General features: G+C 46.8%; 1 protein-coding gene across 2 annotated transcripts in view; it reads right to left on the bottom strand.

Annotated features, from left to right (window-relative positions):
• Nucleotides 1–23,956, bottom strand: part of ANXA3 (annexin A3) — a 99,747-nt gene that overhangs the window by 46,763 nt on the left and 29,028 nt on the right. For both annotated transcript variants that reach the window (XM_073542123.1, XM_073542119.1), the window contains exons 2-3: nucleotides 17,576–17,607; nucleotides 2,706–2,793 (exon numbers count right to left, since the gene is read on the bottom strand). In XM_073542123.1, the coding sequence (XP_073398224.1) occupies nucleotides 2,706–2,793; nucleotides 17,576–17,590 (103 nt within the window). In that variant the 5' untranslated portion in view covers nucleotides 17,591–17,607. The remainder of the gene's footprint in view (nucleotides 1–2,705; nucleotides 2,794–17,575; nucleotides 17,608–23,956) is intronic.

The raw sequence follows: 23,956 nt of genomic DNA, 5'->3' as shown, positions 1-23,956 counted from the left end.
TGGCTCCCATTCCCCGCACCACACACACAGCAGCACACAGTCACCACCGCACTGGTGACCGGGGTGATGAAGATGGCAGGCCAGGGTGATGAAGAAGGCAGGCCGCAGACAGAGTCCAGGGCAGCTCACACTGGGTAGTGCCCGCGCGGTGACTCCTCCAGATACCCATTAGCTGCACTGCCGCAGGCATCAGTGCGCAGGGGCCGCGGGGGTCCGGCGGGGTGTGCTCAGTCCCCGTCAGTGCGTGCACGTATCGGTGTGTGGTATCCGGCGGACGGGGCTAGGAAGCAGAGCAAGAGTCCTCCTCTGCCTCCTGCAACAAAGTACCGGTTCGCGGCTCTGGAGTGCGGGCCGGACAAGATGATATGGCGGGCCCCACCCCTGATCTAGACCTATCAACTAATATAAGTTATTTATTTTTTTCACCCCACACACAAAAAACACCAGATGCTGATCAATGATGTGAGTCACAGGCCAGCACTCAACGGCTGTCGGACGCACGCATGGATGTTATGTAAAAATGGGATTATAACAAAAAAAAAAAAAAAATACTCCTAGAATATTACTTAATTGTATAGTTAAAATACTCATACAAACAATATATAGGTTCAGGAACATATCCACATAAGATTAATGATCCTAGATTGTCTGTTCCCAATCTATAAGGGTGGGGAAGTGTATTTACCCTCACTTGCTTCAGAGGTTGGCACCCTAAATTCGATATTGTGCCCCCGCTCAACACAAGCTATCCATAAATTACCCTATAAAGGACTAACTATCCAAAAGCCACAACCATTACCAAAAAATAAAGTGCAAAATTGTAGGATATATCTGGTCAAATGACCCAAAGGTAATAAAAGGTCATGACCTGCAGGAATATGCAGAAAAAAAATATAAAATAAAAACTGGTCTGTATAAGAGTGAACCCTTAGAAGATATGGCAGTATATTGGATAACCCAAATCAATGATTACAAAGCCGTAACATAAAGTACCAATAAAGCACAATAAATCAATAGCCTAAGGGCAATTTGTGTAGCAAATAGGGACACAATGTAAAAGCAGAAATATGCCAACCAATTGTAAATATATAATAAAATATTAATCAGCATTATGTACTATAGGTGCTCACAAGGTACAGCATCTATCCAGACAATACAGTAGGGCATCCAGACAATACGGTAGGGCAAGTGATGGTGAATACACTTCCCCCACCAGTCGTCTCTTCTCCATCTATATTCATTAATCTTATGTGGATATGTTCTCGATCGTATATATTGTTAGATGTATGGATATTTTAACTGTATAATTAAAACTTACATTTTAGGGGTATTTCTGTTTTTTAGTTATTATCTCTGTTAGTCTCAGTCTTTAACTGGTGTTGTTATGCAAAAAAAAAAAAAAAATGGATAAAATAAAATAGACAAGGATTATTTAAAAAAAAAAAAAAAAAAAAAAAAGAGCAAGCATGTGTGCCAATCAGCAATTTTTGTCACTGATCAGCGCTCGGCGGCTTCAGGACGCACAAGAGACAAACTGCCAAAAACAAGTGATCAAATATTGATCAGCGCTCGGCGGCAGAATGGGGGATGGATTAGGGGGGGGAAAAAAAAAAAAAACAGGTATACCGAACGTCTTCTTTTAGGAGTCGCAGCAGCAACACCAGTAGTGATGGCAAGGGCTTCAAAAAGTCTGTGGCACCACAAGGCCCAGAACAGCACAGCAGATTAGCACAATGACTGCTCTGCAACGTCCCCAAGTTGGAACGAGGAAGTGCAGAGCAGTCAGAGCGAGTCTCTGCACTCTTGTGTATTCAACGTCATTGTCTGATCGCACCAACCAGTGCTAGGCAGCGAGGAGAAAATTAACTTTCTTCTCCCTGACAGCTTCAGTTTCAGGCATGGGGGGCAACGCCAGCGCAGGTTCAGTCACCGCTAGGTACACTGAGCAGCAGCTGCAACTGTGCCCCTGACCCAGACTGACACTAGCTCTTCTACATCGTGGCCAGCTGTCAGTTGATGAGGGAGCGTTGTTACAGCGGCCATTCTGTATTCTCCGAGTGGCGAATGACCAGTGCTGGTGCGCCCCCGTGAAACCAAAAGCTGCCAGGGAGAATAAAGTTCATTTTCTCCCTGCTTCGTTCAGCTATGTGCAGGCGCCAGGCAGGTTAATAACGCTATTAACCTGCAGAATAACACCATATCTGCAGGTTAATAGACAGTGCAAACAAAGACTACACTATCTTAAGGCTATGCGCCCACGTTGCTTTTTTGATGCAGAATATCCCTGAGCAGAAACGCACACCCTCCTCCCGGGAAAACATGCGTTTTATGACGCGCTTTTGTAAGCGTTTTAGCATGCGTTTTCCTATGCGTTTTTGCAATATAACTGTATGTATGCGGAAACGCACGCGTTTCCGCAAAATTAATTAACATGCTACGTTTTTTTCCGCTAAGCGTTTCCACAGTGGAAAAAAATGCACCATTAGCACAACATGTGCGGATTCAATTATGATAACATGGGATGCTTTTCTTAAGCGTTTCCGCGGCAGAATCGCGCGTCTAAAGCGCAGCGGAAACGCTTAAAAAACGCAACCTGGGAACACAGCCTTAAGGGAACCTGTCACCAGCAAAAAACACTAAGAATCAGCCAATATTGATAAATATGCCTCATTGCCTATCAACACACAAGCCATAAGTATACTCACCAAGGCCTTTAATTGCTTTCCTAACTGCATCAGCATCTCTGCCTGCACTGAAGCCTGGAAAGTCCTTCACAGTTCCTCTGTTGCCAACCTGCAAAGACATATCATGTAAATTGCATTATTTGAAGTTTCAGATGACATTTTACAATGGAATATAATCTGCACAATTTTAAGCGAGCCACTGCTAAACTTTGAATGTTTTATTGTTTACTGTTCGAAAACAATAGCATGGAAAATCACAACTATAAGCATGCACCAGGAAATACACGTCACTGCTTTCACAAAAGATTTCCAGTGCTGTCACATTCCAGACTACCGCCCCCACTAAGGCTGCCAGACCAAGCATTATTTGTATAATCTGCACTGTGCTAAAGTAGAACATTGCTGCAATATTTGGTAAAATCTATGCACAAAACAGTCATACTACTTCACAAACTTAAAGCAGACCACAAATGTTTGATGTTCAACTGGACACGGGATGTACCCTATGAAAAAAACCCATTTTGTTTCAGTGACAGATATTAGCAAAGTATTAAACGCCTAATAATGAGTTAATTCATCATCAAGTCCAAGTGAATGTTAGATAGTTTTCAATGGGAGCGTGTACTTCTCTCTGAATGAATGATGTGGACCAAACATAAGCAGGAAGCACCACTTAAAAGGAAGTTACTCCCCCATTGTTTAGAGACGATTCCTCAGTGTGTGAGATGTAATAATAGAGCCCCAATATCACCTCCTACATGAGTCAGTATGGGGGATGGTGCAGTTAAACTGAGTTAAGCTGTGCCATATTACAAATCATTCTATCAGCTATTCTCCTTTTATAACACTGTCAACTTCAGCTGTACTGTCTCCCCCCCCACCCCCACACCCCCACCCCCACTGCCCGTCCAGAGATGTCTGCTGTGCCCAGAACAGGCAGAAAACTCCTATGCGAGACCTGAAGACTGATCTCGCTGTACAAGGATTACAAATTGCCTGAGCAAATCAGACACAAGTGTGAGACTGATAAATTGCAATTATACCAGCTTACTGTCCAATACATTGTACACTCCGCTTCTACTTCCGGAGACGTGCACCCTGCAATATATTAGTGCATATTTCCCGTCACAGTAAATATATATATATATATATATATATATATATATATATATATATATACACACACAGTCATATGTAAAAGTTTGGGCACCCCTATTAATGTTAACCTTTTTTCTTTATAACAATTTTGGTTTTTGCAACAGGTATTTCAGTTTCATATATCTAATAACTGATGGACTCAGTTATATTTCTGGATTCAAATGAGGTTTATTGTACTAACAGAAAATGTGCAATCTGCATTTAAACAAAATTTGACCGGTGCAAAAGTATGGGCACCCTTATCATTTTCTTGATTTGAACACTCCTAACTACTTTTTACTGACTTCCTGAAGCACTAAATTGGTTTTGTAACCTCATTGAGCTTTGAACTTCATAGCCAGGTGTATCAAATCATGAGAAAAGGTATTTAAAGTGGCCACTTGCAAGTAGTTCTCCTATTTGATTCTCCTATGAAGAGTGGCATCATGGGCTCCTCAAAACAACTCTCAAATGATCTGAAAACAAAGATTATTCAACATAGCTTTTCAGGGGACGGATACAAAAAGTTGTCTCAGAGATTTAACCAGTCAGTTTCCACTGTGAGGAACATAGTAAGGAAATGGAAGAACACAGGTACAGTTCTTGTTAAGCCCAGAAGTGACAGGCCAAGAAAAATATCAGAAAGGCAGAGAAGAAGAATGGTGAGAACAGTCAAGGACAATCCACAGACCACCTCCAAAGACCTGCAGCATCATCTGGCTGCAGATGGTGTCACTGTGCATCGGTCAACAATACAGCGCACTTTGCACAAGGAGAAGCTGTATGGGAGAGTGATGCGAAAGAAGCCGTTTGTGCAAGCACGCCACAAACAGAGTCGCCTGAGGTATGCAAAAGCACATTTGGACAAGCCAGTTACATTTTGGAAGAAGGTCCTGTGAACTGATGAAACAAAGATTGAGTTGTTTGGTCATACAAAAAGGCGTTATGCATGCGCTGTATTGTTGACCGATGCACAGTGACACCATCTGCAGCAAGATGATGCTGCAGGTCTTTGGAGGTGGTCTGTGGATTGTCCTTGACTGTTCTCACCATTCTTCTTCTCTGCCTTTCTGATATTTTTCTTGGCCTGACACTTCTGGGCTTAACAAGAACTGTACCTGTGTTCTTCAATTTCCTTACTATGTTCCTCACAGTGGAAACTGACTGGTTAAATCTCTGAGACAACTTTTTGTATCCTTCCCCTGAAAAGCTATGTTGAATAATCTTTGTTTTCAGATCATTTGAGAGTTGTTTTGTGGAGCCCATGATGCCACTCTTCATAGGAGAATCAAATAGGAGAACTACTTGCAAGTGGCCACCTAAAATACCTTTTCTCATGATTTGATACACCTGGCTATGAAGTTCAAAGCTCAATGAGGTTACAAAACCAATTTAGTGCTTCAGGAAGTCAGTAAAAAGTAGTTAGGAGTGTTCAAATCAAGAAAATGATAGGGGTTCCCATACTTTTGCACCAGTCAAATTTTGTTTAAATGCAGATTGCACATTTTCTGTTAGTACAATAAACCTCATTTGAATCCAGAAATATAACTGAGTCCATCAGTTATTAGATATATGAAACTGAAATACCTGTTGCAAAAACCAAAATTGTTATAAAGAAAAAAGGTTAACATTAATAGGGGTGCCCAAACTTTTACATATGACTGTATATATATACACACACACATATACACACACACACGTGGATGCCAAAAAATAAAAGCAGGCAGAAACAATGATTAAATGCCCTGCTTGAAAAATAATATACTGTACTTAGTAAACATGTTTAATTAAAAAAAAAAAAATGCGAAAGCCATCTCGCCTCGTCACGTCAATCACAGTTGGGACAGTTCTTACTCGAATGTTAAAAACCTTACCATTTGTCAAGTAATGTTAAAGGGTGCACATACCCTTGCTTGTGCCCACACAACACGTCAGTGCACATAATCCCCGAGCATTACATAGGTGACTACAATGCTGTCTACAACACATTAGCTCAGCGCTACACTCCAGCGAGGATTCGCTCTCTCTCTAGCACTTATATACCAGTTTCCGCTTTATTTCCTGTGCTTCGCTACAATCCGGTACGCGACTTGATGGTTGCGCCAATCATAGGCTGGAGCCTAGCAACGTCGGCATCACCAGGACTCTCTCTGACTGGTGTGACAGACGACGACATTTATTGCACCAGAGCACAGATGCGCTGTGACACCGTGATGACTGCCCTGTACTTCCTCATTATAGCTGCGGATTTGCACAGGGCGGTCAGAGTGTCGGTCTGTGCTCAAACGAGAGAACACATGAGGGAAGAAGACAGCACAGTGGTGGAGAGAGAGAGCAGACAAGGGGGAAAATCACATGGGGTCCACAGGTCAAAGAAGAGTTCACACGAGAGGAGAAGACAGCAGATGGGGGAGAGAAAACGCACAGGGGTGAGAGAGCACAGGGGGGAGACAGCACAAATGGGATAGCACATGAGCGGAGAACACATCACAGGAAGGAGAGAGACAGCAGACAAGGGGGAGAGCACATGGGATAGACAGGTCAAAGAAGAGAGCACAGACAGGAGAAGTCAGCACATGGGAAAAGAAACTGAATAGGTGGGTGAGCACATGGTGGGGGGGGGGGAATTCCCAATGCTGCAAAGCCTGCCTCCATTATGACATCGGGCCTCCATTTAGTATTTCAGGAGAGGGTTTGCAATATTTCATGAGGGGCTGTTCTAATCCTTATACGCCAAGACAATGGTCTTAATGCCGGTGTTCCCCAGCAGGAAAGACGCGCCGCATGTCTGTTCCTCTTGAAACTCCACCCACTATGCTCTCACAGCTGGTTGACACAGGTTTGATGCTGCCTAACTCCGGATCGTGGGCACATACTCTTAAGGATTCACAAACTTTCAAGCACCAATGTATGCTAGCACAGCCAAAAAAGGAGATTTTTGTGTACTCACCGTAAAATCTCTTTCTCTTAGCCTTTAATTGGGGGACACAGAACCGTGGGTGTTATGCTGCTGTCCACTAGGAGGCGACACTATGTATAATCTGAAAAAGATTAACTTTGGCTCCTCCTCTGCAGTATACACACCTGGACGGCGTCAGCCTTCTCCAGTTTTGTGCCAAAGCATAAGGAGGAACGTAACCAAATAACATAACCATGCCTGTAAGAAGGCTACTATGTACGAGCTCAAAGAACAATATGAGAACTCAACAGTAAACAACGGCCCGTAAGGGCAACAGGGTGGGAGCTGTGTCCCCCAATTAAAGGCTAAGAGAAAGAGATTTTACGGTGAGTACACAAAAATCTCCTTTACTCTGTCGCCTAATTGGGGGACACAGAACCGTGGGACGTCCCAAAGCAGTCCCTGGATGGGAAGCAGTGGACGAATATTGTGTTGACAGTTCCCTAGACTTGGGGTACTGCCGCCTGCAGAACCAGTCTACCCAGGCTCGCATCCGCTGAGGACTGGATATGAACACTGTAGTGTTTCGTAAACGTGTGTAGGCTAGTCCAAGTGACCGCCTTACACACTTGTTGTGCCGAAGCCTGATGCCGAATGGCCCAGGAGGCCCCTACTGCCCGTGTAGAGTGTGCCGTGATACCGGCCGGAAGAGGGGAACTGTTAAGTCGGTAGGCCTCATGTATGGTGGACTTGATCCACCTGGCAAGGGTAGCCTTGGAAGCCGGCAACCCCTTGCGACTACCTTCCGGAAGAATGAAGAGGGAATCAGATTTCCGGAAAGGTGCAGTCCTGGACACGTAAATCCACAATGCTCTGACGAGGTCAAGCATATGCAGAGCCTTCTCCACTCTATGAACCGGAACCGGGCAAAGGGAAGGCAGTGAAATCTCCTCATTGAGGTGAAAGTTGGACACAACCTTCGGAAGGAAGGATGGTACCGTGCGGAGAACCACCTTGTCCTGGTGAAAGGCTAGGAAAGGCTGTCTGCAGGAAAGTGCTGACAATTCCGACACTCTGCGTAACGAGGTGATCGCCACTAGAAAAACCACTTTCTGAGACAGAATGGAGAGTGGAACTCCTCTAAGAGGTTCGAAGGGTGAAGCTTGCAATGCCGTCAGGACCAGATTGAGGTCCCACATATCCAGCGGACGTTTGTAGGGAGGAACCAATCGGGAAACTCCCTGGATGAAAGTCCTTACTTGCGGTTTAATAGCAATGCGCTTTTGAAAAAGGACTGAAAGCGCCGACACCTGACTCTTAAGCGAACTTAAGGATAGCTTGGCATCTAAGCCCGATTGAAGAAAACCTAGTACCTTCGGGAGGGAATAAGGGAGTGGGACTTGTCCATGAGATTCGCACCAAGAAAAGAAAGCTCTCCAGGTACGATAATAGAGCTTGGCGGAGGCAGGCTTCCTTGCCCTGATCATAGTTGCAATGACTGCCGGTGAAAAACCTGCCTGGGTTAGAATCCAGGTTTCAAGGACCATGCCGTCAAATTGAGAGCCCCTGAATTCTGGTGGAAGAACGGACCTTGAGACAGAAGGTCGTGACGGTCGGGTAGACGCCAGGGGGCGTCTGCTGTAAGTTGGACGATGTCGGCGTACCATGTACGTCTGGGCCAGTCTGGCACGATGAGGATGGTCGGAACTCCCTCTTGCTTGATCTTCCTCACGACCATGGCGATTAGGGGGAGGGGTGGAAAAATGTACAGGAGTCGGAACTGGGACCAGTCCTGGACCAGGGCATCCGCTCCGAGCGACCGCGGGTCGTGTGTCCTGGCCATGAAATTGGGGACCTTGGTATTGAGATGGGATGCCATTAGGTCCACCTCCGGGGTTCCCCAGCGTTGACAGATCTGGTAAAAAATCTCGGGATGGAGAGACCACTCCCCCGAGTCCATTCCTTGCCTGCTGAGGAAGTCGGCTTCCCAGTTTTCTACACCCGGAATGTGTACCGCAGAAAGTACCGACCTCGTGTCTTCCGCCCAGCGGAGGATATGAGCCACTTCTCTCATCGCCTGGGCGCTGCGGGTCCCGCCTTGGTGGTTCACGTATGCCACAGCCGTGGCATTGTCCGACTGTATCCGTATGTGTGAGGCTGCAAGCAAGTGATGAAAGGCTCTCAGTGCCAAGAGGATGGCCCTGATTTCCAGAACATTGATGGGCAATGTCACTTCCCTCGGTGACCACTTGCCCTGTGCCCTGTGATGTAGGTGCACCGCCCCCCAGCCTGTCAGGCTTGCATCGGTAGTCAGGATCTTCCATTGTCCTGAGAGGAATGGCTTCCCTCGTGTAAGCGAGGTTGGTTTGAGCCACCAATGCAGGGACCTCCTGGTTGATGACGTCAACCTGAACTCCCTGTCGAGGGAGAAGGGGTTCCTGTCCCAAGACCTGAGTATGGCTAGTTGAAGGACCCTGAGGTGAAACTGGGCAAATGGCACTGCCTCTATTGCTGCTGCCATCCGGCCTAGGACTCTCATGGCAAACCGGAGAGATCGAGGAGGACTGCGAAGGAGTGTGCGAACTCCCAGACGGATGGCAAGTGTCTTGTCCTTGGGAAGGAGTACCAGGCCCCTGGCGGTGTCGAATACGATTCCCAGGAATGTTAGAGTCCGAGTTGGGATAGTCGACGATTTCTGTAGGTTGACTAGCCATCCCAGGCGACTCAGAGTGTCTAGTGTAATTGAGACACTGACCTCGCAGTCTTTGAAAGTGGGAGACTTGATGAGGAGGTCGTCCAGGTACGGGACGACTAGGATGCCTCTTGAGTGCAGGACGTCCATGGTGGCCGCCATGACTTTGGTGAACGTTCTTGGAGCCGTGGCGAGTCCGAACGGAAGGGCGACAAACTGGTAGTGATTTTGGTTGACCGCGAACCTGAGAAACCTTTGGTGGGCGGGAGCAATTGGTATGTGGAGGTACGCATCCTGTATGTCTATGCAGGCAAGGTATTCTCCCTGGTCCATGGATGCAATGATGGACCGGAGGGACTCCATGCAGAAATGACGGACCCGTACGTAATTGTTGAGCTGTTTTAGGTCCAGAATGGGTCGGACGCCGCCTCCTTTCTTGGGGACTACGAACAAATTTGAGTAGAATCCTCGGAATCTCTCGTTTGCGGGAACCGGCACCACAACTCCTGATTGAAGGAGAGAGGAAACCGCTTGGTGGAAAGCACGAGCCTTTTCTGGTGGTGTTGGAGGAATAGAAAGGAAGAACCGGTTCGGTGGAACGGAAGTGAACTCTATCTTGTATCCGGAAGACACTATTTCCCTGACCCACCTGTCTTCTGTAATAGGCAGCCAGACTTGCTGAAAGAGTAAAAGTCGGCCGCCTACTGGTGGGGTGTCTTCCGGAGGTCGCGAGTCATGATGAAGCGAAGTTCTGAGGTTTTCCTCCCTTGGGTTTCGCTTGGCCTGCTTTCGACTGCCAAGCCCTGTCCGGTCGCTGCTGCGTCCGTGGGTTGTCCCCGCGTGGAGAACGGTTACGGTTTTGCACTGGGTGCGAAACGGACCAGCCCGAGGAATTCCGAAAGGATCGGAATCGCGTCTGATTTCTTCGTTTAAACGTGCATTTCGGTTTTAGTTGAGGGAGAGAGGTACTCTTACCCCCAGTGGCATTGGCAATCATGGTGTCCAACTTTTCGCTGAAAAGTCTTCCAGTAAAATACGGAAGTCGCGTGAGGGACTTCTTTGAGGCCGCATCCGCTTTCCATTCTCGCAGCCAGAGGATGCGTCGGATCGTGATGGCGTTTGATGCTATTCCCGCTACACCTCTGGCGGAATCCAGGGCTGCATGAATCATGTAGTCTGCTACCACTGCTATCTGGACCGCTTGGTCCGAGAGCTCAGGATTTGAAGCCTGAAGACCCTCCTGTAGTTTTTTGGCCCAAGCCAGGATGGCCTTGGCTGCCCAAACTGAAGCAAACGCAGGGCCCAGAAAGGCGCCTGCCGCTTCGAAAATAGAACGAGCCATGCGTTCTACTTGCCGGTCTGCTGCGTCCCTGAGGGTTGAGCTATCCGGCAGAGAGAGTAAAGTCTGCGCTGCTAGCCTAGAAACCGGAGGGTCCACTTCAGGTGGATCTGTCCATTGTTTGGTGTCTTTCTGTGGGAAGGGGTACTTCGCTTCCAAATATTTGCGATTAGCGAATTTTTTCTCAGGCTGCGCAAACTGTTTGGTAAGTATTTTCTCAAACTCATGGTGATTAGGGAAGACCTTAGGTGGTTTCTGAACGCTTTCGAAGCAAATCCTATGTTCTGGGACTTCCGGGGCCGACTCTGGAATTTTTAGTACCCGATGAATGGCAGAAATTATGTCCTCAACTAGCGCTGTATTGCTAGGGGGAGAAGGTACCACGGACCTGTCCGTTTCGTTATCTGAGTCGGAGTCACAGATGCCCTCCGAATCCTGTGCCTCGCTAAGGTGATCCCTGGAGGGCGACCTGGGGCGGGGGTCTTCTGTGGTGGGGGATCCCTGTGGTAAATTGTATTGTCTGTCTGTGGCAGGGGACTGCCCAGGAGACCTGGAATGACGCTGTCTCTCCCTGGAGGGGGACGACCTTGTGCTATAGTGCGACTCAGGTGATCGAGACCTGTGGGTCCGCTTACGTCTGTGAGAGTCGGAAGCAGCATGTTCCTGAGACAAGCTGTCCGTTTGCTGTGTACCGTCCATAGCCGGGGCCCGACTCTGCAGAGCTTGCAGCAATGTAGCAGTTAGGTTGTCTATGGACTGTGTCATAGACTGACATCTGAGTTGCCCATTCCGGCGTGGCCTGTGACACTGAAGCGTCAGTAGGGACTCCCTGGGGTTCTGACCCAGAGTTCTGGATGCAATCCCGGCAGTGCGGATACGTGCTGCCACTAGGGAGCGTGGCTTTGCAGGCTGTGCAGAATGCATAGAAACATTCCTGCCTGGTTCTCTTCCTTGAGCCCGGCATAGTGCACAAAGGCTGGCTATAAGGGATCGTACAGGGGTGGCTACGCAGAGGGAACCCACAGAGAGCCTTATAGGAAGTATAGATTCACAGCTGAGTATGAGAACCCAGCTGTGAGCTTACCCCACCGGTGTGCCCCTGGTCCAGCGCCGACAGATCCCAGTTCTGTGCCCCCCGGAGACCGCTGTGATGCTCCTCTCCTGGATCTCATCCAGAAAAAATGGCCACCGGGACTCTGAGGAGAGGGAGGAGGGGGCGGAGAGCTGAAAAGGGCGCGCTGGGCTGTGTAAAAACGCGCCCTTTCTGCCTCAATCCGCCCCTTCTATGACCCTCCAGCGTGTCATTTTGGTCATCCGGGGGGCGAGCCGGGGGGGCGGGGAAAAGGCGGCGGCTTCGGCTAGGCCGAAGCCGCGGTCTAAATTAGAGGCCTGATGCCCAGGAGGGCTCCAGAGCGGCGCGGTAGTTCGGGGGGGGGGGGGCGGATTTGTACCAGACCCCCCCAGAATGGTCGACTGGATAGCGGTGGGGGTAGCAGGGATAGCGGTTTCTATATGGGGGGCCCCTGAAGAGCTATGGAGCTGCTGCTGTTGCAGAGACAGGGATGCAGAAAAGCCCTGTCTCTGCTGTGCCATCCAGTCCGCACCCTTCCCCGGCCCCAACAGGATCCCTCAGCCGGCCTGGGGTCCCTGGAAGCTGCGGAATGCTGCCTGATCTCCGACCCTACCTGAGGCGTCTCAACCTAATGCCCCCTGCGGGGGATTAGGGAGGGTGCGTCTGTCACCGTCAGGGGGTCTTCATCCTCGCCTCAACCTCAACCCAGACCCCTTAAAGGGGTTGGGGAAGGAGGGGGGTCTCGACCTCGAACCAGGACCCGAGGGACTGGGGAGGGAGCGACATGGGGAATAGCCACCTCGACCTCAACCGGGTACCCCTAATAGGGGACCGAGGAGGGAGCCATGCCGGGAGTCTCGCTGGAGACCCAATTTTCTTCATCTGTATTTCCGGACAAAAAAAGGAAAAAACAGAAGAAAAAAGGTGTGCCTCCTTGCGACACTAAGCAAAAACTGGAGAAGGCCGACGCCGTCCAGGGGTGTATACTGCAGAGGAGGAGCCAAAGTTAATCTTTTTCAGATTATGCATAGTGTCGCCTCCTAGTGGACAGCAGCATAACACCCACGGTTCTGTGTCCCCCAATTAGGCGACAGAGTAATTTTCTATAGATCTATGCATTTCCTATGGCTAACAGTGAAAAATAAACGTGTGGAATTGATATCACCGTTTAATCTTATAATATAAACCACACTGAACGCAAGAGCCAAAATAATCAAAGGAGGAGGCCAAGATCCGGGAACACTTTCATGAGTCTACTCCTTAAATCAATAATTTTCACATACTGAGGTAATAGAGCGTTGTGTATCAAATTCTCCACAGTAAAGAACAGCTATGGAGAATTTTTTTTACAGTCACTACCATATGACTGACGTAATTTACTAAATGTATTTTTGTGCAGGTCAGAAATAAATTTAGTGCATTTTATGACCTTTCTGATTTTTGTAGGTTTGAGAAGGGTAAAAAACACAAGTTTGGTGCATATGAAGTACACAGTGTTGAATCAGTGTATAAATTTAGAATTATTCTTAGGGGAACACGCATGTGTGAGGTCGCACATATCTAGCAAAGCATCGCATTAGCTAAGCAACCAACAAAAAAGACAGTTACTCCATGACAGTTAGTCAGGGCAGGAGTCAGGTAAACCACACTTTGCTCTCCTTTTTAATCATGTGCTTTATTTCTATCCTCCTGTGTTCCCTTGCCATCCACATTCACCGCCCCATCACCACTCATACATATCAGCCCCTCTATACTTTCCTCTCCCATGTACAGCTCCCATGCACTTCTCACCTTCCTGAAAAACCTCAGCCCACCTTGCCCAAATACACTGCACAAAACTTCTAACAATTCAAAGAACTACTTGTTCTTTATGTTCCTACTGAGTTCAGGGGACATCTCCCCCAACCCCGATCCACCATCTCCCAACCTCAACCCCTACCCCATATCAAAACCATAATAATCTTATTAATATTACTTGCACTCCTTCATCTCCTTCTTTCAATTGTGCCCTCTGGAATCCACGGTCTGTATGTAACAAACTTCCTTTCTTGCAAAATTACTTTCTGAACAACTCTCTGAATCTGTTGGCCCTCACTGAAACCTGGATTCAGGATTCTGACACTGTCTCCCCTGCTGCCATTTCCCATGGTGGCTTACAATTCACCCATTCCCCGAGACTCACAAACAGACCTGGTGGTGGAGTCGTCATACGCCTGTCCCCATAATGCACCTTCCAGGTCATCCCCCCAGTTCCATCACTCTCACTCCCTTCTTTTGAGGTCCACACCATCAGGCTCTTCCGTCCCCTCCCTCTCAGAGTAGCGGTCATATACCGGCCCGGAGGCTCACCCACCTAATTCCTTGACCACTTCTCAGCCTGGCTGCCGCACTGCATGTCCTCAGAACTCCCAACCCTTGTCCTGGGAGACTTCAACATCCCCATTAACAGCCCCACTTCCACATCTGCATCCCAGCTTCTAACACTAACCACTTCTCTTGGCCTCTCACAGCTCTCAACCTCCGAGACACACAGACGGTAACACCCTTGACCTGGTCTTTGTCCGGCTCTGCTCAATCTCCTACCTAAATAACTCACCGCTTCCCTTCTCTGACCACATCATTCTCTCCTTCACGCTCACAAATCCTCATCCACCCCAGCACACTCCTACCTATCACACATTCAGAAATCTACAAGCCATTAACCCTCAGACACTTTCAGACTCCCTACAATCTTCCCTGTCCCCAATCTCCTCTTTTTCCTGTCCTGATCTGGCTGTTCATCACTACGACGAAGCACCCTTGACCATGTAGCGCCCCTCACCCTCAGAACCTCCAAACACAGAGTAAAAGAGCCCTGGCTAACATCACAAACTCTGCTTCTCCAGCAATGCTCTAGGAGTGCTGAACGCCGATGGAGAAAAACCCGCACACCAGAAGACTTCATCCACTTCCAATTTATGTTAAGAACCTATAACTCTGCCCTTCACCTTGCCAAACAGACCTACTTCACCACGCTGATCTCCTCACTAGCCAAAACCCACAAGAAACTCTTTAACACCTTTCTCCTCAGGCCAAAAGCACAAGCCCCTATCGCAGACATTTGTGAGGATGACCTGGCTTCCCACTTTATAGAGAAAATAGATCATATCCGTCCCATCCCTAACTGCATTTCCCCTGGCTCACTTTCCACATTTGATCCCATCACAGAAGAAGTCTCCAGACTCCTTCTCGTCCGACTACATGCACTACCGACCCCATTCCCTCACATCTCCTCCAGTTGTCACAACTCACCTATCTACAATCTTTAATCTCTCCCTCTCCTCGGGCATTTTCCCATCTTCCTTCAAACACTCTATCGTTACTCTATTACTAAAGAAATCTGCTCTCGACCCATCCTGCACAAACAACTGCAGACCAGTCTCCATTCTCCCCTTCATCTCTAATCTTTTGAAGCGCCTAGTCTACCCCTTACCCGTTACCTCTCCACTCACTCCCACTTAGGCCCTTCACAGTCCGGCTTCCACGCCCCTACATTCGACTGAAACTGCACTCAGTCACCAATGACCTTCTGACAGCAAAATGTAACGGTGAACACGCTCTGCTCATTCTTCTCGACCTTTCTGCAGCTTTCAACACTGTTGACCACTGTCTCCTATTCTCTAAACTCCAGTCACTAGGCATTAAGGACACCGCTCTTTCCTGGTTCTCTTCCCATCTTTCTGACCGCTCCTTCAGTGTTTTGTTTGCTGGCTCCACGTCACCTCCTCTTCCTCTCGCTGTCAGGGTACCTCAGGGCTCAGTCCGTGGCCCCCTTCTCTTCTCTCTGCACGGCCCCAATTGGACAGACCATCGGCATATTTGGCGTTCAGTACCATCTTTATGCTGATGACAACTATAAACGTCAGTCCCTGACCTTACCCCACTGTACTACAGAGCGCAAGACTGTCTGTATGCAAGCTCCAACATCATGTCCGTTTTTTATCTGAAACTTAACCTCTCAAAAACTGAACTTATTCTACTCCCGCCGTCTACTAACCTCCCTAAATCTGACATTTCCCTCTCCGTGGGTGGCACCATAATAACACCCCGGCAGCAGGCATGCTGTCTGGGTGCAATGTTTGACACCAATCTCTCCTTCACATCCCATATACAATCTCTTGCCCACTCTTGCCGCTTACACCTAAAGAACATCCCCAGAATCCTCCCTTTTCTCACCATGGAAACAAAAATCCTCGCTGTTGCATTGATCCACTCCCGCCTGGACTACTGCAACACTATTAATTTACCTCCCCGTTACTCGACTTTTCCCTCTCCAGTCCATACTTAATGCAGCAGCCAGGGTCATCCATCTGGCTAATCGGTATTCGGACGAGTCCGCTCTTCGCCAATTGTTACACTGGCTGCCCATTCATTACAGGATCCAATTCAAAGTACTTGTTCTCACCTACAAAGCTCTCCACAGTGCGGCACCCCCCTACATCTCCTCCCTCATTTCTGTCTATCGGCCTAACCGACCGCTGCACTCTGCAAACGACTTTCGACTAACCTCTGCACTAATCCGCACTTCCCACTCCCGACTCAAAGACTTCTCTCCCACACTGTGCCAATCCTCTGGAATGCTCTACCCCAAGAAATTATGACTATCCACAATTTGCAGTTTTAGGCGCTCCCTCAAAACGCCTCTGTTCAGAGCGGCCTATCACGTTCACTAATCAAAGTCATTTTATGTGTAAGTGTGCATGTGTAGCCCATTCACTATCTCCATCTATCCCTCACTCCCTCAAGATGGCTGGATCATCATTGTAAATACACACCTGTACTCTGTATCTACCCCACCTCATTGTAGATTGTAAGCTTGTGGCTTGTTTGAAAAATTGAGAGGTTTGTCAGAAAGGGGGCGTAGTCTAATGGGGCAACACCATGTGCCAAAAATGCACCAAATTTTTGGTGCAAAGACTAGACAGGGGAAAGTAAAGAGCCAGTCCTTCTGCATCAACTATCTGTGAGCTGCTGAACAAGAGCAGTGTGGAGGTTCACAATAGAGCTCAGAATTCAAGATGGCAACCACTCCCTGTGATGGCAGTGCCCTCACTAGCTGACTCTTGCCATAGGCCTGAAATTTTCAATCTTGTGCATAGTGTGTCAAGATTTTTGTCAAGCAATAGAGATTTTTTTTTTTATTTTACTTGACCCAGAATTCGGATGCACTTTTTTTTTCAAATCACTGAACAGCTGAAGAGTCACTGCATCAGAGTTCAGAGACAATTGCCAATTAGCTATGGTATTTGCAAAGAAGAAACATGGTGAAAAATGCAAGATACAAGTGACATTTTGGTCTGAAATGGCATTACTCCTCATATGTTACACAAACAAACATGACTACTTATTTTGAAACGTTAACTGAAATGTCAGGTACACTTTGCAAGTGTCAAACATCTTTATGAATTTATCAGTTTTAGTAAACCACAGCTCCTAAATCTTTTTACAAGTCTGATTATACTTGGACCTCACCATTGTCTGTAGTCCAAGACAAAACATGGAAAAATATCGCCTCAGTTTACCTTACCATTTGTCTCTTGAACCAAGATTAAAATAAGCAAAAAAAAAAAGTCAATAATGTTACTAAAGCCGAAAAGACCCTTCTCTCCAGCAGCACCTCATAAAAGATGGTGATTCACAGATTGAGAAGCACTGCACGGGGCATTCCAGCTTGGTTTAGGATGTAAGCAGCAAGATTATAGTCCATACTTACCCACACAGATGACATGGTGATTAGAAGAGAACCTATAAAAAATTAAAAGTCAAGTTAAAACAATAATTTACATTTTATATTTATCATCCAAATACATTTAGAGACCATAAATTTTTATTATGAAAAAAACACCCTCAACAAAAACGTCAATTTTCAATTCTTTCCAAATATTTGATGTAGTGTAGGTAGCATTAAATACTTAGGCAAAGTTCCCACGTTGCAAAAATGCTGCGGAAATGTCCGCAGCATTTCCGCAACTCCCTACTGCGGGTAAAACACAAGCGTTTTGCAAGCGTTTTTAGCTTGCAGAATGCTTGCGCTTTCCAAGCGATTTAAAGCATCGCTTGGAAAAGTGATTGACAGGTTGGTCACACTTGTCAAGCATAGTGCTCGACAAGTGTGACCAACTTTTTACTAATGATGCTGCCTACGCAGCATCAATAGTATAAGATAGGATGTTAAAAAAAAAAAAAAAAAGGATATACTCACCTTCTGATGGCACACCCGGAATCTTCCCGCCTCTCAGCCACGCTGCCGGCAATCTCCGTTCCCAGGGATGCTTTGCGCGAAGGACCTTTGTGACGTCACGCTCGAGACCGCGACGTCATCTCAGGTGATTCGCACAATGCATCTCTGGGAACAGAAGACGCTGGCAGCATGGCTGAGAGGCAGGAAGATCCCGGGTGTGCCATCAGAAGGTGAGTATATCCCTATTTTCTATTTTAATTCTATTTTTTACAGGACTATGATACCCATGGCATGGAGGAGAGTCTCCTCTCCTCCAGACCCTGGGTACCAACCGCCCATGAAGCGCTCACTTTACGCATGGTGGGCATAGCCACATGCGTAAAGTGAGCGTTTCAATGCAATCCTACGGCGGCAGCATCGCCGCGATTCTGCAAAAATAATGAACATGCTGCGGATTTTACCACTATGCCAAACTGTTTTCAGCTGTGCTAACATACTTGCACAAGGGTTTTCAAGGGTGTTCTAACCATCCATTAGCCTTCTTACACAGTTAGCAAACACAAAGTACCATAAGATCACTGGAGTGATGGTTGTTGGAAATGGGCCTCTATATACCTATGAAGATATTGCATTACAAACCATATGTTTGCAGCTTGAATAGTCATTTACCACATTAACAATGTATAGAGTGTATTTCGGAATCATTTAATGTTAGTGTCATTGGAAAAAACTGCTTTTCTTTAAAAAAAATAAGGACATTTCTAAGTGACCCTAAACTTTTGAACGGTACTGTACATCGGCAGAAAGATTAGATTATAATAAAAAAAATTTAAAAAAAAAGCGTAAAAACCACCCTATGGCCATTTTTCCAGTACATTATATAGTAAAATGAATGGGGTCATTAAAAATATGACTCAAAAATGGGAAAAAGTCTCTGGTGAGAAGGGATTAAAAAAAAAAAAAAAAAAATGCAGAAAAAAGTGCATGTGAAAGTGCCCTAGAAGAAACTCTAGCTATACAAATAGGACCCAACCAGGTTGTCACAACAGAAGCGTTTCTACCATATTTACTTAGCAGTTTACGCAGGTAAATAGAACATGCACGAAACCTGCTGCAAAGTTTCAGTCTAGTCGAGGAGAAATACCGTATATACTGGCGTATAAGCCGAGATTTTTCAGCCCATTTTTTGGGCTGAAAGTCCCCCCCACTCTCGGCTTATAGGCGAGTCATATATGCTAGGGGGTCGGCGGGGGAGGGGGGGTGTCAGATCATACAGACCCCCCCCCCCCCCCCCCCGGCGTATCTCTGCAGCCCCCTCGCTTCTCCCACAGTCTCCTTTCCTTCCTCCAGCGGTTACGTGGTACTGCTCATTAAAGTCACGAATATGCGCACATTCATGACTTTAATGAGTGGTACTACGTGACCGCTGAAGGAAGAGCTGCCGGAAACGCAGGGGTTGCAGAGACAGCGCCAGGAAGGGGCAAGTATATGCGATATTCATCTGACCCCGGTCCATCGCTGCTCGCCGCTGTCCCTCCACAGCAGGGGTATTGTAACCCCATAGGAGTCTATGATTCTCTCCATTTCAGTGTTATTTTACTGTGAGTATCTATATCTTAGTGATTTTATAGAACAAATGACCAACATACCTCTAGGGACGTATACTTATTGCCACATTCCTTTAGACTCCATATTCACGGACCATGTGTTTTCCTCTCCATTCCCATGTTTTTCCAATCCCTCATCACTTGTGCACTATTTGACACATTTTGTCGCCTATTCTTCTTGTTATACTCATGGATGTAACTTACATAGTTGTATTTATTTTTCTGTGATATTTTGGTTTCTGCAGTGTATTGATGAAGGCAAGATGTATTGACCAAAATGTTTACTGCAAATAAAATCCTTTGTTTATTCTCAAGTTGAGTTGGAAAAATTTACTTTATTAATCTATGGAGCATTTTATGGAGCATCTTATAGGGGCATAATCTATGGAGCATCTTCTGGGGGCATAATCTATGGAGCATCTTATGGGGGCATAATCTATGGAGCATCTTATGGGGGCATAATCTATGGAGCATCTTATGGGGGCATAATCTATGGAGCATCTTATGGGGGCATAATCTATGGAGCATCTTATGGGGGCATAATCTATGGAGCATCTTATGGGGGCATAATCTATGGAGCATCTTATGGGGGCATAATCTATGGAGCATCTTATGGGGGCATAGTCTGTGGGGCATAATCTATGGTGCATTTTATGGTGCATAATCTATGGAGCATCTTATGGAGAATCTCATGGGGGCATAATCTATGGAGCATCTTATGGGGCATAATATATGGAGCATTTTATGGGGTCATAGTCTGTGGGGCATAATCTATGGTGCATCTTATGGCGCATAATCAATGGAGCATCTTATGGAGAATCTCATGGGGGCATAATCTATGGAGCATTTTATGGGGGCATAATCTATGGAGCATTATATGGGGGCATAACCTATGGAACAGCATATGGGGCATATTATTCTATGGAGCATCTTATGGGGCCATTATTAACCTTTGTGCAGCATTATATGGGGTATATTTTGTATGGAGCATCTTATGGGGCCATCATGAACTGTATTGGAGCATTATATGGGGCTCCTGATTCAATATGGATATTCAAAAACATTTAACCTACTGATGTCTCAATTTTACTTTTATTGGTATCTATTTTTATTTTTGAAAGTTACCAGTAGCTGCTGCATTTCCCACCCTAGGCTTATACGAGAGTCAATAAGTTTTCCCAGTTTTTTGTGGCAAAATTAGGGGGGGCGGCTTATACTCGGGTCAGTTATACACGAGTATATACAGTAGTTTAAAGAGTTCAAGCACTTTCTCTTGTTACATGCTTCTCTACCAGCAGCCATTTTATGGACAGGTAAACTAAACAAAAGAAAGTGGCTACGCATTAAAAAGGTATATGTCAGCAGGTTTTTGAGAACAGCCTGATATATTTAAAGAGACCCTGAATTCAACTATGTATCACTTAGTTTCTAGGTACAGCCGTTCTGACTCCAAGTTGTTAGACTAAGGCTACTTTCACACATCAGGTTTTCGGCGTCAGGCGCGATCCGGCGTCGTGCCGGAATGCCGGATCCGGCAAATGTTTTGTAAAACCTGAAGTGCCGGATCCGGTTTTCTGCCGGATCCGTCTTGTTCTTGACAGACAAAACCGGATCCGTCTCATCCGGTTCATCCGTTTTTCTATCCGTTTTTCGACGGATTACGCCGGATCTGGTTTTTAAAATTGACCCTTGTGGCCTTCCGAACGGGATTGGCTACTGGAAAACTAGATATAGCATGTTCCTACAGCCCTTCTTTGACAGGTTGTAGAGAAGAAAGTGCAGGTTAGAGAGAAGAGCAAGTTACTGGCGAAGATGGATGTTGTCATTGGAAATATTACCACTAGAAGTTCTGTGACGGTTTCAGGGACAATTTTCCACTATACTTTATGTCACCTCAAGGCAGAGTACACTGGGATGACAGAGTGTGAAAGATTTGTGCCCTAAACTTGTGTACCTTCTGGACCAACAGTATATACCTTTGCCAACCAAAGTTGGCTATCTTGTCATGGTCTTACTATTTTTACCTTTAGGCCACAGGTGTGTACCTGGTTGTGTTTTATGCAAAGTATTTCACCTTTTAACAAAAGTTGTGTACATTGGTAGGAAATCACCAACAATAAACACAACTTTTTAGGTGAAATACTTTGCTTCAAACACAACCAGGAACACAACTGTGGCAAAAAGCTAAAATTTACCCACAGTTATATACCTGGTTTTGAATACCTTTTTACCTTTGAAATACCCTGTATTTAACCTTTTTTTAAAACATAGTTCGCCGCAGAAAGAAATGACAGACAACCATTGTGAAACGATAATTTAACTTTTATTTAAATTTTTTTTTTTTTTATGTTTTTAAAGTGCAAAAAACTTTTTTAATAAAGGTTTTAAACCCAATGGGCATTTTTATTACAAAAAAAAAACATTACAACTCTGTGTACTGTGGGGTGGAAATACTGCTGGAGGGGCTGCGGGACACTTCGACACTGGGTGTGTGGAGAGAGGACTGGGATCGTGGTGGGGAAGGAACAGTTAGAGGTGAAGGTGTGGAAAAAGCTACAGAATGGGTGGACATGTGGGAGGCAGAAGAGGTGGTGGGCGGTGGAGTGGAGGGTTGGGCAGGGACTGTAGGAGCAGATGATGTTGATGGAAAGTGGTACGGGGAAGGAGTTTGGTACGGGGAAGGAGTTTGGTACGGGGAAGGAGTTTGGTACGGGGAAGGAGTTTGGTACGGGGAAGGAGTTTGGTACGGGGAAGGAGTTTGGTACGGGGAAGGAGTTTGGTACGGGGAAGGAGTTTGGTACGGGGAAGGAGTTTGGTACGGGGAAGGAGTTTGGTACGGGGAAGGAGTTTGGTACGGGGAAGGAGTTTGGTACGGGGAAGGAGTTTGGTACGGGGAAGGAGTTTGGTACGGGGAAGGAGTTTGGTACGGGGAAGGAGTTTGGTACGGGGAAGGAGTTTGGTACGGGGCAGGTTGCTGGAAGTGGGGAGATGTCTGGTACTGGTGAGGTTGCTGGTATGTAATAGGAGGGGGAGGATGGAAAGTGCCTGGAGGGGGTGCAGATGTAATAGGAGGGGGAGGATGGAAAGTGGCTGGAGGGGGTGCAGATGTAATAGGAGGGGGAGGATGGAAAGTGGCTGGAGGGGGTGCAGATGTAATAGGAGGGGGAGGATGGAAAGTGGCTGGAGGGGGTGCAGGTGGAGGAACTACAGTGGTGGGAGGTGGAGGTTGGGAGGTAACCTGCTGTAGAGCACCGTGGCACGAATGCATTACATGCATCTGCTGGGTAGGAGATAGTGTTGCCATGCGCTCCACAACAGACCTGAAAAAGGTGTGGTTTGGCGAAGATCTTGCTTCTGAATGCATGGTTTGCAGAAGTGTCTTCACCTCCAGAATGCTGGAGTTGATCTGCTGAAAGCCTGCGGAGATTTGCTCTGACAAGACTTTTAGACAGTTCTGGAAAGATGCATTCAGATGCAAGAACTCTTGCGCATAACTCTTTTCCTGACCCCTCTGCCGCAGCCGCCCAGTACCCGCAGGTGTACTAGAGGTGGCAGGGGCAGAAGGGTGGGGTAAAGGGAAATCGATCTCCTCACCAGCAGCTTCATGTAATGTAGGCGGCCACGATGCTCCTGTGCTGGTGGATGGGACAGATGGGTCGAATGTGTGGGAAGGCTGGGAAGGTGCAGATGTACCGGGGCGGTCGAAGTGTCCCTCGGTGCCGGTCTCCTCAGGGATCGCCTCAGAAGGGTCCAATCGTGCAGGCTCCCAAGTGCTGCTCACCGTGCTGTGGAATAAAGAGAAAAAAAAACAATTAAAATACTGACATGGTATGGCCCTGGCTGAAAAAAAAAAGTTACATCTAACATTTTTTTCACATGTGGTGTGTAATATTTACCTTCTGGTGAGCATTGTTTCCCGGAGGAACGACAGGGCTTCTGCGTACTTGTACTTGCTCCTGCGTCCTCCAGATCCACTCGGGGCCCGTATCTCTTTATTGAACTCCTTCTTGAAACGATCCATCACAGACCGCCACCGATTCACAATTCTGTTCCCTGAAACGAGAAAGGAGTGGTTAGTATACAACATCAGTGTTTCACAAACTCCAGTCCTCATGGTCCCCAGGGGTCATGTTTTCAGGATTTCCATAGTAAATAGAAATCCTGAACACATGATCCGTGGGGACCACGAGGACTGGAGTTCGGGAAACACTGGTTTACATCAAGCAACCGGTACTGTATATACTTACGCTCTTTAATCTGGGCCCGAGCTTCGAGGTCCTCCCAGCGGCCCACAAGGAGAGAACAG

Source organism: Dendrobates tinctorius, unplaced genomic scaffold (genome assembly GCF_039654945.1).
Source record: "Dendrobates tinctorius isolate UK_male_01 unplaced genomic scaffold, ASM3965494v1 ptg000011l, whole genome shotgun sequence".
NCBI classification, from domain to species: Eukaryota; Metazoa; Chordata; class Amphibia; order Anura; family Dendrobatidae; genus Dendrobates; species Dendrobates tinctorius.
This window is presented reverse-complemented; position numbering and strand designations above follow the sequence as displayed.